We start from the raw sequence: 19,299 nt of genomic DNA, 5'->3' as shown, positions 1-19,299 counted from the left end.
AAGTGAGACACACACAGATTGCCACACGACTCCCAGTTACAATCCTGAGCGGGGATTTAACCCTTCAAGCCCCAGCACTGGTGGACACGGGGTCAGAAGGGAGTCTGCTAGACAGCAGATGGGCAAGGGAGGTAGGGCTCCCTCTGGTGGCGCTTCCTTCGCCAGTGCAGGTGCGGGCACTAGATGGCACCCTCCTCCCTTTAATCACACACAAGACACAACCAGTAACTCTGGTGGTGTCTGGAAACCATCGGGAGGAGATTGAGTTTTTTGTAACTCCTTCTACCTCCCGCATGATTTTGGGCTTCCCATGGATGTTGAAGCACAATCCCCGGATTGATTGGCCGTCTGGGGTGGTGGTTCAGTGGAGCGAAACCTGCCATCGGGTGTGTTTAGGATCCTCGGTTCCCCCCGGTTTACAGGCTAAGGAGGAGGTCAAAGTCCCTCCCAATCTGACGGCAGTGCCGGTTGAGTACCACGATCTTGCTGACATCTTCAGCAAGGATCTGGCACTCACCCTTCCCCCGCACCGTCCGTACGATTGTGCCATTGATTTGGTTCCAGGCGCTGAGTTTCCGTCCAGCAGGCTGTACAACCTCTCACGACCTGAGCGCGAATCAATGGAGACCTACATCCGAGACTCATTAGCTGCCGGGCTGATCCGGAACTCCACCTCCCCGATGGGGGCAGGTTTCTTTTTTGTGGGCAAGAAAGATGGCGGACTCTGTCCATGCATTGATTTCAGGGGGCTGAATGAGATTACGGTTCGCAACCGATACCCGTTGCCATTGTTGGATTCTGTGTTCACCCCCCTGCATGGAGCCAAAATCTTTACTAAGCTGGATCTTAGAAATGCGTATCACCTGGTTCGGATCCGGAAGGGAGACGAATGGAAGACGGCATTTAACACCCCGTTAGGTCACTTTGAGTACCTGGTCATGCCGTTCGGCCTCACCAACGCCCCCGCGATGTTCCAAGCCTTGGTTAACGACGTCTTGCGGGACTTCCTGCACCGATTCGTCTTCGTATATCTGGACGATATTCTCATCTTTTCTCCGGACCCTGAGACCCATGTCCAGCATGTACATCAGGTCCTGCAGTGGTTATTAGAGAACCGACTGTTTGTGAAGGGCGAGAAGTGCGAGTTTCACCGCACGTCTTTGTCCTTCCTGGGGTTTATCATCTCCTCTAACTCCGTCGCCCCTGATCCGGCCAAGGTTGCGGCGGTGAGAGATTGGCCCCAACCAACAAGCCGTAGGAAGCTGCAACAGTTCCTCGGCTTCGCTAATTTCTATAGGAGGTTCATTAAGGGCTACAGTCAGGTAGTTAGCCCCCTGACAGCCCTGACCTCTCCAAAAGTCCCCTTCACCTGGTCGGATCGGTGCGAAGCCGCGTTCAAGGAGTTGAAACGACGGTTCTCTACTGCGCCAGTTTTGGTGCAGCCCGACCCTAGCCACCAGTTCGTGGTTGAAGTGGACGCCTCTGACTCAGGGATAGGAGCCGTGCTATCCCAGAGCGGAGAGACCGATAAGGTTCTTCACCCGTGTGCCTACTTTTCTCGCAGGTTGACCCCAGCTGAATGGAACTATGATGTCGGCAATCGAGAACTCCTTGCAGTGAAAGAGGCTCTTGAGGAGTGGAGACACTTGTTGGAGGGAGCGTCTGTGCCATTCACGGTTTTCACTGACCATCGGAACCTGGAGTATATCAGGACCGCCAAGCGGCTGAACCCCAGGCAAGCCCGCTGGTCACTGTTCTTTGGACGTTTTGACTTCCGGATCACCTATCGCCCCGGGACCAAGAACCAGAGATCGGATGTTACCCGTGCCTCATCGCCCCTGGTCGCACATCGGCCTGGATTTCGTCACGGGCCTCCCGCCGTCCCAGGGCAACACCACCATCTTCACGATAGTGGACCGATTCTCCAAGGCGGCCCACTTCGTGGCCCTCCCGAAGCTCCCAACAGCCCAGGAGACAGCAGACCTCCTGGTCCACCAGGTCGTCCGTCTGCATGGGGTACCCACCGACATCGTCTCAGATCGTGGTCCCCAGTTCTCCTCACACATCTGGAGGAGCTTCTGCAGGGAACTGGGGGCCACCGTGAGCCTCTCGTCCGGGTACCATCCACAGACGAACGGATAGGCAGAGCGGGCCAACCAAGAACTGGAACAGACCCTCCGCTGCGTAACATCCGCGCACCCGACGGCCTGGAGTAACCATCTGGCCTGGATCAAGTATGCGCATAACAGCCAGGTGTCTTCTGCCACCAGCCTCTCCCCATTTGAGGTGTGTTTGGGGTACCAGCCCCCATTATTTCCCATGGTGGAGGGAGAGGTCGGTGTGCCCTCGGTCCGGGCCCACCTTCGGAGGTGCCGTCGGGTGTGGCGCACTGCCCGTTCTGCCTTGTTGAAGGCCCGGACGAGGGCGAAGACCCATGCAGACCGCCGGCGGTCCCAGGCCCCTGCATACCAGCCCGGGCAGGAGGTGTGGTTGTCGACGAAGGACATCCCTCTACAAATACAGTCACCAAAACTGATGGACAGGTTCATTGGACCCTTCAAAATCCTCAAGGTCCTCAGCCCTGCCGCAGTGAAGCTCCAGCTCCCGGCTTCACTGCGGATCCACCCGGTGTTCCATGTTTCCAGGATCAAGCCTCACCACACCTCACCCCTCTGTGCTCCCGGTCCGGCGCCGCCTCCTGCCCGGATCATTGACGGGGAGCCGGCTTGGACTGTGCGCCGGCTCCTGGACGTCCGTCGAATGGGCCGGGGGTTAAAATATCTGGTGGACTGGGAAGGGTATGGACCCGAAGAATGCTCCTGGGTGAAGAGGAGCTTCATCCTGGATCCGGCCCTCCTGGCCGACTTCTACCGCCGACACCCCGACAAACCTGGTCGGGCGCCAGGAGGCACCCGTTGAGGGGGGGGTCCTGTTGTGTGGGTCACCAGAAGAGGTACTGCTGGCCCACCACCAAAGTGCGCCCTGCCTGAAGTGCGGGCTTCAGGCACGAGAGGGCGCTGCCGCCACGGACACAGCTGGGAGTGACAGCTGTCACTCATTAATTCCTGACAGCTGTCACACATTCTTCATCATCACACTCCACAAAGACCAGACGTCATCTCCACCTTGTTGCCGAGATATCGTACTTCATTGTAGGTAATATCCTCAGCCTTTTTGTGTTTATCTGTAATCTGTACATTGTGAGTGTTTGCAGGCGTACCGGTTCCTTGTTTTGTGGAAGCTGAGTGAGTGCAGGACGGCACTCTTTTTCTCTGAGGGATCACTGCAAACACATCAGCATATTGAGTGAGAGGTGGAGGTGGCATTCCCACCGTTATTGTTACTGGGTGTACACACACCCACACTTGACTGTCTTTGTTCTCGCCAGCAGTACCAGATCCGACAGTCGGGGACGGTGATCACCTGGGAATTCGGGACTTGGCGGCTCCAGTATTCTCTGGGTTCGGTGGCGGAGGAAATCGTGTGGTTCCGGTTCATCTCAGGACAGACGTCTTCTATCCTCGAGCCTGCCCACACGTCACCTTTGTAATTTGACTGTAATTATATTCTGACGTTGTCTGTATATTCGTTGTGCACGTTTCACAACATTAAATTGTTACTTTTTGGCTCATCTATTGGCCGTTCATTTGCGCCCCCTGTTGTGGGTTCGTGTCACTACACTTTCACAAAAGGTATTGTCTGCAGCTTCGCTTTTTTGCAGGTCTGTTTAAATTTTGTGCAAAGTGACACAGTGCGGTCCCTTATGACCCCCCCCCCCCCAACGGCTGTATTTTGTGTCATTGTTGCATCTTTAACCGTGGGATATGTCTCCTACATGTGTCTGGGATTTTATTATATGATAAATTTCCTAGTGTGGCAAGGATAATATAAAGTTGGGGGGGTGGGGGTGGGGTTTTAAATAACATCAGCCAGATGTATGCTTCTTGATATTAGGAGAGAAGCATTACAATCACATCTCACAACTATGTAGTATGTAGTTTTGCAGTGAATTGTGGCAGATAGCTAATGTCCAAAGTTAAGTAAACTGCCACTTTAGGCCCACCAGATTAGTCTGTGTCAGGACGGGCGGCTGCCCGGCGCCAGGAGCGGCTGGACCCACAAAGCAAACTCCCAGACTTGGTTTAGGCGTGTGAGAAATCATGTGGTCAGTCAGCGGAGCAGAGGTGCAATAGGGGTCAAGCAAAAACGCAGTCATATTCTGGCAGGGTTCAAAGGCACAAGCAAACACAATTTTCAAGGATGAGGCAAAAAGGCATGGTCGAGCAGGACGGAGCAAAACACGGTACACAGCAAGGCAAAAAATCAGGACTAAACACAAAGGCTGGGATGTGTGCGCAAAGCGACAACAAACTGGCAGTGAGCTGTGAGACTGTGATGGTTTAAATAAGGAGCAAACAAATCAGGGTGATGTGAAGCAGGTGTTAATTTGTTGCACGTGAGGAACAATGTAGGAAGGGGCGTGGCTAGTGGGCAAAGAGTATAACAAGATAGTGGGGAAGGGAGTGCACAAAGAGGAGTGAGGTCAGATACCAAGATACGTGAACAGGTGCCAAGAGTGTGAGTGAATGGAAACACTCAACAGACTGATGGTGTCAGCTGAGCTTACTTGGTAATCTTTGAAATTGAATGAAACATGACTTTTGTAGCATGATTTGACCTTCGTTTAACTTCTGCTCTCGTTGAGAATTTAAAGCTCTAGAAACTTGCAAGCATCAATGGCAATGGCATCATTGGAAAGTGTTGTGCATGTGTCATTTTATAGTGTTATATATGGCAAACTTTTCTTTTATTCTTTCCTCCCCCTTTCAGGGTGTCTTATTTAAAGTTAGTAGCTGGCTTTTGGGCAAAGTGTATGTGATCACTGACAGTAAAGTGCAACACAATAAAGGAGATTCTATCATCTATGAAGGCCATCAAGATGTATGTTTGGGAAAAACACTTCCAAGAGAAAATTACAGGTAGGAGTCGGATTTCACGGTTTATTATTAATTAAAAAAAAAAAAAAAAAAAAAACTATTGGCCCCAAATAGACTCTGGCAAAAACTTTCTGAAGACTGTTCAAATAAAGAAGAATCTTAATTGTAAATGACAAAGCATGGGAGAGGAATCATCTAGTTTGCATGACACTAACTGGACTATCCTTGGATCATGTGACCTGTATATGGTACAATGACACAAAAAGACAGCAAGTGTTGACTTCTGAGATGTGGAAAGAGCTGTTACATACTATGGCACTCCTGCTGCAGAGTCTAGTTTGAGGTTAGGAAGGCAGAAGTGCATAATGTGGTGTGATTCTGTTGACATTAACAACACTCAGGTTGAGTACAGTACCACGGGTCCATTGCAGTAAGTGCATGGGCAGAAGAGGAACATCATAATATTCCTACAGGACACACTTGTTCCAGGTGTCTGTCAACACCTACTGTTGCAGATGTGCAACATCCAACTCCAGGCCACACAAGTAGTTTAGCCCCTTAATGCCTTCTGAAAGAAAATATATTTGGATAAATAAAGCATTAAATGTCAAACTATGCATAAACATGCAAATCTTCTGACTGAAGAAATTTAAAGTAAACTGTCTCTTTGGTGTATTCTGTTTGACCTGGTATATAGGGATGGTGGGGGTGAATTCTTGCAAACTTGCTACAAACAAGTACATTAAGGACTCTGCTCAGTTTCCTTCGTGACAGTAATATGGGCCCAAGTGTCCACCCACATTTCCTGGTCAGATTCAAGCTGATGATGATGATGATGATTTATTTTCATTACAAGTGCAACAAAATTATCGTCACACCCGATTACCTCAGGCAAAAATACAGCAATTAATCCACAATTATTACTAGTAGAACGTAGTAATGGCACACATCAGAATCATAACAACCGCACATATGCATTTGATTGTTAATGTACACTAAACTTTGAAACAGTCCGTCATCCGAATTGAGGCAATGTGAGTGTGGGTGGCCGCAGCAGCCATGGCGCACTGTCCCTCAGGTTGACCTCAGTTTAATTCACCATCAAGCTGTGCTTTGACATGGGCTCTAAACATTGTGCTTTCAACACTGGACTCAAATTGTTCTTCAATAATTCTCAGCACTTGTTCTTCAGGAATACGTAACAAAGAAGCAAGCAGTCTGAAGAATGTGGTTTTCATCCAGAACTACAATGGAACAATCGTTCTCATGGTTCCCACCATTGCTATTGCAATAACCTTCATCCTCCACACACAGTTGGGCTGCCCACTCAGCATCTACACCGTGAGTGTAACCACCATTACTGCTGTGAAGGGATGTTCTTCCTATTGGTCTACATGATTACTGTAAATTCTGAAGACCCTGATAACAGCTGTAGACGTTTGCCCCTGTGACTCTACCAGGGAGGTGTCAACAAGTTACACAATCTGAGTAATGTGCCGTATTCACACAGAACACCCTGGGGTGCTCAGTCACACAAATACTGTTATTTCTATCTCTGATACTTGTGGTGGGGGGAGGCTCACAAAGCTTTTAGTAACTTCTGTAAGATGATTGTTCTGTAGACAAACTACTAAATCATAAATCACTGCTTTAAAACACTCACCTTGGGCATATCAGCCAGTCTGAAAAATAAACATGACACTTGGTATAGCTCTAGAATCATGGCATTTGAAGACCATACATAAGCAAAACTGGCAAGATCTTGAAGGACACATTGAACAGAATTCATAACTCGTGCTTTGGTTATTGGGTCATGTGGTGTAGGTTTTCTGCAAGCAAACACCAATCAAAACGAAGACCAACAGACTGCTGAAATCATCAAAGTAACTCGTGTTGAAATCACTCTGAGGAAACATCCCAGTGCACTGAATAGAATGTAGATAAACTGACACTCTTATCATGCCTTGATGATTTGGCCAGCATATGTCAACCATATTAAAAACACAGGTGTACATCTAAGCAGTGATGGGCACAGTTCAGATAATCTGATAACTGATAATGATCAAAGATAATGTTTTCATTATCGGATTATCTTTTTAAATAACTTTAAAAACCATTATCGGACTAATTATCTTTCGATAAATTTTTGTCCGATAATTCTTAGACCGATAACGTGGTAAACCAAACTGAACAGCTACAAACACTTATAAAATTTAAAATCAGTTGATCACCTACCTGTTAAATGTTTCGTATTAGATGTGTAGTTCTGTCCTGTGCAAACAGACGAGAAGAAACCACTCTATCCTCTGTAGGCAAAGGAGAACTGGAATTTTAACCAAACTAATTTTGGACAACTTTTTTAAATTAACATCACGTCTGAAGTTTTATAAAGTGAAAATATCAGATATATGTTTTAGTTTTAAAGTAATGCGCTAATTTTTGTTATGTTTTGGATGCGGTCGGAGCACCGACCCAGCATTTGAAAGGACCCAGCATAAAATAAGCAGAGCACGGTTCAAAAGGTAACAGAATTTAATAAACATAACAGTGAGTAGTGCTAAACAACTAAAATGTCCGCGGTCTGGTGAGGTGGAAACACGGCGCGCTCTTAACAGCGCAAACGGTCCGGAGCCACAGCAGTTCGGACCCAGGGACCCCGCTGACACCCCCCAGGTGGCCGCGACAAACCGAGTCTGTGAAGAAAGAAAACATGAGGTGAGTCCAATTCCACACAGAGAGACACAATTCAAAGGTGCACGCAATCAGCAAACACTTCCTGGCTTAAAGCTATACATCAGCTTCTCACCCTGCAGGCACGGAACAACTCAGTTCAAATCTCCACTGCAGCAGAAGCTGATTAGACAATTAGCATAACGTGACAGCTCAATAACACAAGGTGTGAGGGACACCAAATCCACTGTCATTACTTCATAAAAGTCACCAAAACCAAATTACCTCAGGAAGTGTGCTGAAGAGCGTGAGACCTCACCCAATCCTCCTTCACAGACTGTGGCGTCAAACCTGGAGCGGTCTCTGCGTCCGTGATGGTGAGATTGTTCTCCTGACGTCGATCTCACACGTCTGCTCACAAGGTCGAGTCTCTGGCAATCACACACTGTGCATTCAAGGTTTAAATGCAGCAATCTCTGATTAAGACAAAATACACCACAGCTGTGAGTCCTGATGACCTGCACATGATAACAAGCGTCAGGTGTTCAGGGTGAGGTCCTAATGCTCAGCCACTCAGTCCTGAATGCATACCACCTGGTGGGAGAAACAGAAAACAAAAACCAAGCCAGCCAAACACCCCAGCCCACAACAGTACCCCACCCTCACGGGAAGCCTCCCGGTGACCACACGGACCTGGGCCAGAAAAAACAAAGCCCCCCTCCAGGGACCATGGCTGGAATGTTGGCTGGGAACAAAACACACCTCCTGCAGCTTCAGTTTCGGCTCCTTGTGCTGACGATCCAGCTGGGAAAGGCCCGTCTCCAGGAGCTGTGTGTTACTGTGCTCTGACAACAGCTCCATCATCAGCTGCTCCACCTGCAATGTTAATTTCTTCATGCAGTCATTGATCATCTCAATGTTGAGCCTCTCCAGCTCTTCTCTTAGCTGGGTAATGCACGCTTCCAGCCGCCTCTTCTCTGTCAACAGGGAACTCCGTGCCGAGACCATCACTCTCATCCTGGAGCTCATCCTTTCCCACCCTGAGCCTGTCTGCAGCAGACTGCTCCGCAGCTGACACTCCAGTGCAGAGATGTCCTTTGTTGACTTTAATGGTCCTGCCCTCTGTTTCATTTAGCAAACCTGTTAGAGTCTCCACCTCTTACTGCATCTTTGCGTTCATTCCTGTCGACTCTTCCTTTAGTTCACTTTGCATAATTTTGGCCAGGAGTTCTTGAACCTGTGCACTCAGCCTTCTTCCGACTATGTGTTAAAGTCTGCTTAGTCATAAAACAAAAAAAAGACAAACACAAACAACCATACCAACCCCCCCTCCCCAGAGGACCGTCCCATCAAACCCCGGGAAGAGGAGAAAAGAAAAACACAACCCAAACTTAAGCTTGCAAACAAAAAAAAATGCTAACACCCCCCCCCCGGACGACATGTAGGGACCAACACCCCCCAGAGGACATCCCGCCAGCTCCAGGAGTAATAACCACAGCCGAGGTCCCTCTGGGATCCAAAGTCACCCACGGGGACTCCCAGCGCCTCCCAGAGGACCGTTCCATCAAACCCCAGGAGACGCCCCCCTTCATGACTAACAGACCCAGCCCCAGCCGTCTACGGCTAGATGGACCCACAGTCCTTTCCCCCCCAGAGGACACCACAGTCACACCCTGAGAGCGGAAACTGGGGGAAAAACAAACAAAAAAAACATACAAGCAAAACAACAACCCCAACCCCACCCCCTCAGCGCAGTGGAAACTGGAAGTACGTCCAGTGTCACCAACCACGACTATACCCCAAAAGTCAACCGGGAGGAGTGGAACAACGGTAATGGCATACGGCACAAGACGGCACCACCCCTTCGACTTTTAAACCAGCCACCAGCTGCGGGTATATTCCACTGCCCCAAACCTCAGCTACGCCGATGGCATACGGCTCAAAGGCACGCTGAAGCCGGAGGTGGAACAGGGAAGTAACAAAAAACACCCCTAACCCCCCCCACCCGGGTGCAGAGGTTACCTGGGAAATGCCCAGCATAACCGAACTGCACCACCCCAGCAACGCCAATGGCAAACGGCACAGAGGCGCGCCAAGGCTGGAGGTTGTAAAGGGAATTAAAAAATAAATAAATAAATACCCCAAACCCCCCCTCCCCTCCCAGGTGCAGAGGTTACCTGGGAAACGCCCAGCATAACCAAACTGCACCACTCCAGCAACGCCGACAACGTACGGCTCACACGGCTGGGGCCAGAGGAGAAGACAGGGAAGTAAAAAAAAATACCCCAAACCCCCCCCTCCCGGGTGCAGAGGTTACCTGGGAAACGCCCATCATAACCAAACTGCACCACTCCAGCAACGCCGACAACGTACAGCTCACACGGCTGGAGCCAGAGGAGAAGAGAGAGCACAACAAAAACAACAAAAAAAAAGAAAAACAACCCAATTACCCCCCCCATCACCCCCCAGAGGACTGTCCCATCAAACTCTGGGAGGTGAAACCAAAATAAATAAAAAAGAAAGACTAACAGACTAACATAAAGTCACCTGGGTCAAACCATGCTCCAGACAGCCTGCATTTTCAACTCCACCAGACCACAGACAGTGCTTTAAAACCCACAAAAACAACAAATTAACCCCTGATAAAAACACCTCATACTAAAACAAGAAACGGATAATAGACCAATAAAAAAACGACCATTGGCCTACATCGTCAAGTGCAAAGAATGGAAAAGCATTGTGTTTTCCATCCTTTGAACCTGAACGGTAATGTGACTCTGTCACCAACAGAGGGAGCCAAAGTGCCAAATAAGAAAATCCCCGTGGTAACAGAGTAAAAACCAATACACACTGCTGCAAACGACAGCAAGTTATACCAAACAGCTTAACGTGCAAACTAAATACCACCGGGGCTGCTACAACAGGCGTCGGAGCCAGCTGCACGGGAGGAGACGGGGCTACAGCCGTAACAGCGGGGTGCGACGCGACCCAAGCTGTAAACTCCGCCATGCGCGCACCAACGCGCACAACCCGGGCGGAGAGCACCCGCAACTGATCCCGGATCAACTCCAACAGCTGCTGCAGCCTTCCCGGCAAAAATACTGTCTCTGCTTCCGCTGGTCCATTGTTAAATGGCCAGAGACTACTGTTATGTTTCGGACGCGGTCGGAGCACCGACCCAGCATTTGAAAGGACCCAGCATAAAATAAGCAGAGCACAGTTCAAAAGGTAACAGAATTTAATAAACATAACAGTGAGTAGTGCTAAACAACTAAAATGTCCGCGGTCTGGTGAGGTGGAAACACGGCGCGCTCTTAACAGCGCAAACGGTCCGGAGCCACAGCAGTTCGGACCCAGGGACCCCGCTGACACCCCCCAGGTGGCCGCGACAAACCGAGTCTGTGAAGAAAGAAAACATGAGGTGAGTCCAATTCCACACAGAGAGACACAACTCAAAGGTGCACGTAATCAGCAAACACTTCCTGGCTTAAAGCTATACATCAGCTTCTCACCCTGCAGGCACGGAACAACTCAGTTCAAATCTCCACTGCAGCAGAAGCTGATTAGACAATTAGCATAACGTGACAGCTCAATAACACAAGGTGTGAGGGACACCAAATCCACTGTCATTACTTCATAAAAGTCACCAAAACCAAATTACCTCAGGAAGTGTGCTGAAGAGTGTGAGACCTCACCCAATCCTCCTTCACAGACTGTGGCGTCAAACCTGGAGCGGTCTCTGCGTCCGTGATGGTGAGATTGTTCTCCTGATGTCGATCTCACACGTCTGCTCACAAGGTCGAGTCTCTGGCAATCACACACTGTGCATTCAAGGTTTAAATGCAGCAATCTCTGATTAAGACAAAATACACCACAGCTGTGAGTCCTGATGACCTGCATGTGATAACAAGCCTCAGGTGTTCAGGGTGAGGTCCTAATGCTCAGCCACTCAGTCCTGAATGCATACCACCTGGTGGGAGAAACAGAAAACAAAAACCAAGCCAGCCAAACACCCCAGCCCACAACAAATTTTTAAGGTTTTAGTGTGGACATGCTATGCCCAGTGCATTATGGGTATGATAGGGTAATCTCAGTACGTTCTATTTATTTTTGACACCAGTTATATCAAATAATCTAATTACAACTTGGCTTTTTTTTTTTTTTTTGAAAATGCCTGTTTTTACAAATAAAAAAAATTTATATTTTACAAAAGCACATTTATCTGTAAACACCAACACACATCACATCGTGTTGGTTTACATAATGAATGACTCAACCAGTGTTAGCAGAGGCACATTTTACCCAGAATCCTTTGCGATCTGTCTGTGTTTGTTACAAAACTTCAGAATTAGTGCATTATTCAACATTAAAAGATATATGTTATATTTTAACATTGTACAAATGGCAGAATTTCATTAATGGAGTTATTCTATCAGTATTCATTTTATTTAAACACCAAACCATAACTCAGCACTGCTTTATTTTCCAAGACCTCCGCCCGACGGCATCGTTGGGATTGAGTAGAGAGTTGAGCTTTGTGGCTCAGCTTGCTTCTGTGCTGGAAGCCATGTAATAAACAGGAGCTTCCAGCAGGCAGCAAGATGTTCAAAGACAGAAGTGCTGACTCATTGTTTGGGTCTGTTGTCGCTTTTGATGCTACCAGAAGCGATCGTAGTGTTAAAACTTAAAATCAGCTTGTTAGTAGTTGCAAGTGTACCAGAGACAATACCGGAATTTATCGGTTATCTGTAACCTCCGATAGATTTTTGGGTGGTTTATCGTTTTATCTTTATCAAAGATAACTTTTCAGTTATCTCATTATCTGTTATTGAAGTTAATTTTTTGGTTATCTGTGCCCACCACTGCATCTAAGTTATGGGAAAGTTTGGTCCAAGTTAAGAGCATGCTGGTATACAGCAAGCACGTCAAAATTTTGGGCATGTACAATATTTTTCACACATTCCAGTGTATGATTCATATGTCATACACAGGCCATAAATTGTAGGGAAGTTATGCAATTGACACACGTTTCTTGGAAGTTACTCAAAAGTTAAAATGTGTCCACTGACTGGCTGAACACCTGAAAGCTGCAGTCATGCTAACAGTTCAGACTTGGTTTCAAATATTAAAACTGTTCACACTTGGAGTAAATATAAAGTCTTAATCTTACCTGTTCACCTGGCAAGAAATGCAGAGTAAAATGTTAAAAATTCACCTGCTCACTCTCTTAAGGCCCGGTCCCACTGGCGTTGATTTGCACATAAATTGCACACACCATTGGTTTATATTTGCTAAACAACCACAATATCCATGAAACATGCTTGTATGAGTTGGCCGACATCTGCACACGTCTGCAATTATCCGTGTTGCACGTGTTTCCTTTGCCAGAATTTTTGAGCTGCACAAAATTGTGGTTGCGGATCACATCCGCCAATACATACATACTCAGTACATACACAATATATGCGCTGTATATCCACCGTTATCCGCTGATATTTGCAACTGACGGGGAATTGTAGCTTGGCAGCGGACTAGGACAGTGTGTAAAACAGATACATAGCGTGCCTGTCACGTCCACATCACGGACTAAAATAATCTGTAGCAAATGCATACAGATTGGCCACGAATAAAGCGTTTGTATTATGACTGCTGTGCATCTGATTTGTGTACAATTTGCAAATGCATAACAAACACTTCACGTAAACCCAAAGTATTATATCTGGCAGAAATCGACATACCTGCCAGTCAGTGCCAGTCCAGCTGTGGAGATGTACAGATGTAGTTATGGATCCATAAAGACGTAGTGTGATTGTTGCTGCCATCCAACAACATACCAATCAACCTGTCCAAGTCCAGCAATTGCTCCAGAGGCTGTGGTGTTGGTGTGAATAGTGATGCTGAAAGGCCTGAGTGCTTGTCTTTTATGACCGCAATGCAGATGCTGCGCATGCGCAATACAACCGCTGTTGCCACAACACATGCGCGATGCAGTCTCAATACATCTGTAATATTTCCGTGATAATCGCAATGTGTCTGATCCGTTTCCTCAATACATGCGTGATACATCTGTGATTGTTCGTCATATATTCCCTATACATTATTAATATATCCATAATTCATACTGAGTAATTTGTCATTATTGGCCAAGTTTTTGTGGATGACAACAAATGCCTGAAATTTGTATACTCAGTTCATGCACAATTAATCCTCTCCCCAGTGGGACCGGGCCTTTAGCGAGAGGCCCGGTCCCACTGGTCCCATCAGCAACCACTAACTGAAGCATGTGTAATAGGACTAGGTGTTAAATATCCCTTAATGATCATGGGGATTTCCTCTTAGGTAGGTTGGCGGTGTCCTCCTGGGTGGTAAGTAGTTTATGTCCAGTAAGACACTTCATCAGTTGTGCACCCCGGGGTCATTGGGTGTTTTGGCCATTATCACAATACACCCTCACCCGAGGATGGCCCACCATAGGCTGATCAAACCTGGGTGTGTGTCATACTGGAGGCTCAATGCATGGCCCATAGTGTCTCCTTTCTCTTCAGCCATAACCAATGGCTGCTTCTTACAGCAGCAGCTGAGAGCTCCTTGATGGTTTTCCTCTGAGCCTGCCCTCTGATTCCAACCTCCTTCAGTAATCTTATGGTGGAGCTCGCTATGAAGCCTCTACAGCCTACCTCCACTGGATGCAAGAACAATTTCCAGCCCTGGTCCTCTGCATCAGCTGCCAGATTTGCATATCGCAGCCTTTTTCTTTCGAATGCCTCATCAACAGCTTCCTCCCATGGGACTGTTAACTCCACGATGAAGACACATTGGGAGGATTTTCGACCAAAGGACTAGGTCTAGCCACAGGGTGGTTGCTGCGATTTCTGGTGGGAAGGTAAGTTTCTGAGTCAGATCCACCTGCATTTTCCAGTCCCAGGCTGCATTCAATGGGCATGAGTCTGGAGACACTTGTTTGGCTGGCTGCTTCTCCCCCTCCCGGACGAAGGATGGTAGATGCCAGGAGACAGTTTTGGTTTCTAAGGGCATGGCATTGATGGTTACCCTCTTAAGCTCCAGTGCAGCCGCCAAACACTTCAACACTTGGTTGTGGTGCCAGGTGCCTTGAGTAAGGCTAGTCTTGCAACCCACCAGGATGTGTTTAAGAGTGGCTGGGGCAGCACACTGAAGACAGGCTGGATTGTCTCCAAACCAGAGATGTAAATTGGTTGGGGAGGGCAGGACATCATATGTGGCACTGATGGTGAAGCTAAGCATACTGGACTCCATGTTCCACAAGTCGCTCCAGGTGATTTTCCTTCTCTCCACATTATCTCCCTTCATCCAGCAGCCTTGCTTGGCCTGGGACACAGCCCTGGCACACCTGTCCATTTCCTCCTCGTGGCGCACCTCCTCTGTCACCAGGTGCCGGCGTTCCACTGGAGTATCCTTCTGCCACATGGGTGTTGTTTCTCCCAAGCCTAAGCCCCCTCTGCCAGTTTGAACTCAGCCCACTATATCTCCTCAGTGATATAGTGGGCCTCAGTGCAATTTTTGCCTGTGCCACTGCTGCACCTGGCCTCCACTTCCTCCCTGCTGCTGAGGTGGAAGCAGCACCTCTGACAAAGGGATCCCGGGATTCTGTGAGGGTCATTTCCATCCTTGCTTTGGAGCATTTGTACTCCTCCATTAGGCTTGAGATTGGAAGAGAGAGGGCTCCATTGCCTTACAGTCCTATGGTGCTGAGGCATCTGGGTAGCCCAAGCCACTTCCTCACCTGTGTATTTACCAACCTCTCCAGCTAGTTTGCTTGGGATAGGGTGACCTCATAGATGGAAATTAGCCACATGAGGCATGGTAGCAGCCCAAACTGAAAACACCAGAGCTTCAGTTTCCCAGGGAGAGCAGTACTGTTTATTTGCTTGAGGCCACTGATGGTATCTCGTCTGAGTTGTTCCACCTGGTCGGAGTCTTTGAGCTCTGCATTATCCCAACACCCAAGACTTTTGATGGGTTTCTCCAGGATCTTTGGTATCGACTCATCGTTGATATGGAACCTCTCGTTAGTGAGCTGGCCTTTAATGATGGAGATACTGTGGGATTTGTTTGGTTTAATCGCCATTCATGCCCATCTGATGTTACCCTGGAGTTTATCCAACAGGTGCCTGTTGCATGCCTTTGTAGATGTTATGATTGTCATGTTGTCCATAAATGCCCTGATAGGAGGAAGGAACACTTGGAGATAGACTTAATTTTGTTGTTGCACAGGATGTTAAATAACACTTGCACATTTCCCATGGGGATCCACGAGCTCTAGATTGGGTCGTATTTATAAAATAAGTACCTGACATTTTTCAAGGCTGGTAATAAATTATGCAAAGTTTCTATAATTTGGAATAGTGTGAGTCTAGAATGTAATTATCAACATCCATTGTTCACTTTTATTAATTTCTCCAAAAATTAGTCCTATCATTTTTCCGTCTTGGCAGTGTTCATCCATGACCCAAAATACATAAGCATACCAAACATCATGTCATGGTCTGCCTTTGTCCTTGCCCTTTTTTACCTCTTGTGTGTAGTTTGTCTGTTTTCCCTCCAGGTGGCACACTGCAGAGCTCAGGAATACCTGCAGCTCATCATCTCCTCGCACCTGACACACATGAGCTCCTGATCATGAGCCACCTACTTAAACCCCAGATCTGAGCTCAGTCATCGGAAGAGTCTCGGTGACCCTGACACACAAGAGTCTTCCGTGATGCTCCGTGACTTTCCATGATACTCTATGAGCCTTCCATGAGAAATCAATGAATCTGTGTACACTGATGCTTCCCTGTGTTCTGATGTCTGAGCTTCCAACAGCTCATCTCAAGGTAACCTGGCCACCTCTAATTCCCATATTAGAGCTCATTAATCTTTTGGTGTTTCCAGACACTTTCCTTCACGGCTTCCACGCTGCATGCTCCTGGCTCCCACGCCACCTTCTGTACGATGTCACTTTGGAACTCATCTCTTCTCAGCCTCAGAGCACACACCTCTGCCACGTTAAGCTAAGTTCCTGCATGTCTGTGAGATCATGTTCTCACTCTGCTCCTGCATGTGACTGTGCATGACCAAGAACTGTTTCCAAGAACTAGTACCAAGAAGTAACTCCAAGAACTGTTCTCCAAGAACTGTATGAGCTCTGATGCAGAACTACTAAGAACTTTCCAAGTCGTTTTTGAAGTCCAGTCCAGCTTAATTGGAACTGTGTCACAAGACACACAGCAGCTGACTTCTGAGGACAATTCATGAATTGTGAACATTCCTGCCTTAAGCCTACAGTGAACTGTTGTGTTGAGGGCTTCCAGTGTTACGAGTGCAATCACTCACCTCTGTTCTCCTCTGTCCTCCTAGTCCCTTGTCCCGTCCTCGGCTCTCTGCATCACACCTGGCCCCGATTCCAGCTCCATATACTCCAGGACTCCAGCTCATTCTCAGACTCCCAAGTCTGTCTCTGTGTGCACTGCAGCTCCTGAACATCCACCACTATATGTGGGCCCGGTCTCAGCTCATCAGGCTTCCTCCAGCTCAGCACCTCAGTTATTTATTACTGTAAATAAAGCTCTTTTCATTCACAACCTGTTCTGGTTCTTGCTCCCTAGTGTTTGAGTTTGTCACCTGTAACGGTCCGGTGTGTCCGGACCTCTAATCTCAACACAGCATGTGCCTACTGTCCCCAATTTGTCTGTAATCAAAGCCATAACTACGCATGCGTACACATGCAGAAACCACTTGGCTTTTAATCGATAGATGGGACATGTTTAACTGATGATACAAATATTGATTCCAAACCAGAGACTTGGTAAGTACCTGGGCAAAGATGCGTATCTCTGCTAGTATTAATCCACTGCCAAAAAACTATTAAACCTCTTGAGTTCTGTGGGTTTTTCACAACAACAATAACTGGTCAGACTGCCATGCTCTGACCCATGTGTTGGATGAACACCAGGAAGGTTGGTAATAACTGGTACAAAGTGTTGTGTGTTGGGGGGGCGTGGCTGGATGTTTTGGTGTTCTTTTCTTTTCTTTGCTCTCCAGGTGGCATGAGGGCAGATAACTCCGTCACCCAGAGATTCGGTGTTTGAACCGATCATTTGTCATCCGGAGCCTTATGCGGGAGACGTCGAAGCTTGTGCTTCGTTTCTGATGCAATGTTCTCTGGTTTTTGCTCAGCGACCGGCTTCCTTCTCTTCTGATGGAAGCCGTGTTTCGTATGTGACAAATTTGCTCCGAGGTGACGCCTTAGCTTGGGTCACAGCGTTGTGGAATAATAACTCGCCATTGTTAGGGTCCTTTAAGGATTTCTCCCGGGAGTTCCGACTGGTTTTCGACCATCCGGTGAAAACGAATACCGTTGCTCAACGGTTGCTGAATCTCAGGCAGGGGAGGCGGAGTGCGGCGGAGTATTCCGTGGACTTCCGGATTTTTTCTGCTCAATCAGGTTGGAATGCCGCAGCATTACGGGGCGTGTTTGTAGACGGGTTAAATGAGTCATTAAAAGATGAGCTGGCGGTCCGTGATGAGCCAAACGATTTAGATGAGCTAATATCGTTGGTGATTCGTCTAGATGATCGGATGAAGGAGCGTGGACGCGAGAGAGGACGCCCATCAGAGCGGGTTTTTTTGTCTCGGGGCTTTCCCCGACACAAAGCTGGGCCACTCTTCTTCGCCCCACTGAGGCTCCTCCAACGGGACCTCCGGCTCCTCCTATTGACGAGCCCATGCAGCTCGGACGAGTTGAGATTCCTGTATTGCCCCGACACGTAAGCGTCAAGAGAAATAACGGTGACGTAACTCCAAGTGTTCTGGGACAGGCAAAAGAACCCACATAAAAAAAAAAAAAAAAATTCTAGCACAAGTAAATGTTTTGTTTTCTTTAATCAGGGGTTATACTTGTTTGGGGAGGTAGGGGCGTATCTGGTGGAGTGATAGGCGGTTAGAAGCCCGCCTGGGCTCACTTACTTGTCAATTTTGTATGTGTTTTTAGGTATTTTCTGTTTGGGTTGTTGGGTCGTTTTATTTTGTTGTTTTTTATTTCTCTACATTCCTAACCCCAACCTCACTTGCCCTTAGACCGCTTGTCTTGTGGGTTGTGGGGTGGTGCAGGTTGGTCACGCTGAGCATTCTCAGAAGACCTCTGCACCTGGGGGGGGGGGGGGGGTGTTAGAGGCGTTCTTTTTAGTTTGGTTAGGGCCCGGTTCCACTCCAGCCTCGGTGAGCCTTTGTACCGATTGTCATGGGTGTTGCCGGGGTGTGGTGCAGCGGAGACATGCCTCAGTCGGAGGGGTGGGCCGATCTGTTGCCGTTTGCCATTTCGGTAGTTCCACCCCTCCCGAGTGGCTGGGGTATGGTCGAGTTGGGGCACCGGACGTATTTCCAGTTCTCCGCTGCGCCTTGGGGTTGGAGCTGGGTTAGTTTTTACCTGTTCCCTTCTCCGGCTTAATATTTTGAGCCGTTCGCCAAAATAGAGCCGCCGAAGGGCTCTGGGAGGGACCTGGGGTCTTTCGGGGTGCCGGGGAGGGTAACAGGGTTTATGGTCGTTTTATATCCCCCCGGGGTTGTTTTTGGTTGTCCTCCGGGGGTTGGTTTTTGGTTTTATTTTGTTTCCTTCCGGGTTCCACCTCCAGGGTTGATGGGACGGTCCTCTGGTGGGGAATTGGCTTGGGAC

General features: G+C 48.1%; 1 protein-coding gene across 1 annotated transcript in view; it reads left to right on the top strand.

The window, feature by feature from the left end:
- Nucleotides 1-3,700: 3,700 nt before the first annotated feature.
- Nucleotides 3,701-19,299, top strand: part of LOC117503528 (ATP-binding cassette sub-family C member 11-like) — a 45,450-nt gene continuing 29,851 nt past the window's right edge. The window contains exons 1-3 of the mRNA XM_034162794.1: nucleotides 3,701-3,721; nucleotides 4,831-4,979; nucleotides 6,130-6,278. Of these exons, the coding sequence (XP_034018685.1) occupies nucleotides 4,925-4,979; nucleotides 6,130-6,278 (204 nt within the window). The 5' untranslated portion in view covers nucleotides 3,701-3,721; nucleotides 4,831-4,924. The remainder of the gene's footprint in view (nucleotides 3,722-4,830; nucleotides 4,980-6,129; nucleotides 6,279-19,299) is intronic.

Source organism: Thalassophryne amazonica, chromosome 2 (assembly GCF_902500255.1).
Source record: "Thalassophryne amazonica chromosome 2, fThaAma1.1, whole genome shotgun sequence".
In the NCBI taxonomy this organism is placed as follows: Eukaryota; Metazoa; Chordata; class Actinopteri; order Batrachoidiformes; family Batrachoididae; genus Thalassophryne; species Thalassophryne amazonica.
The sequence above is the reverse complement of the archived record's forward strand: the minus strand, read 5'-3'. Positions and strand labels throughout refer to the sequence as shown.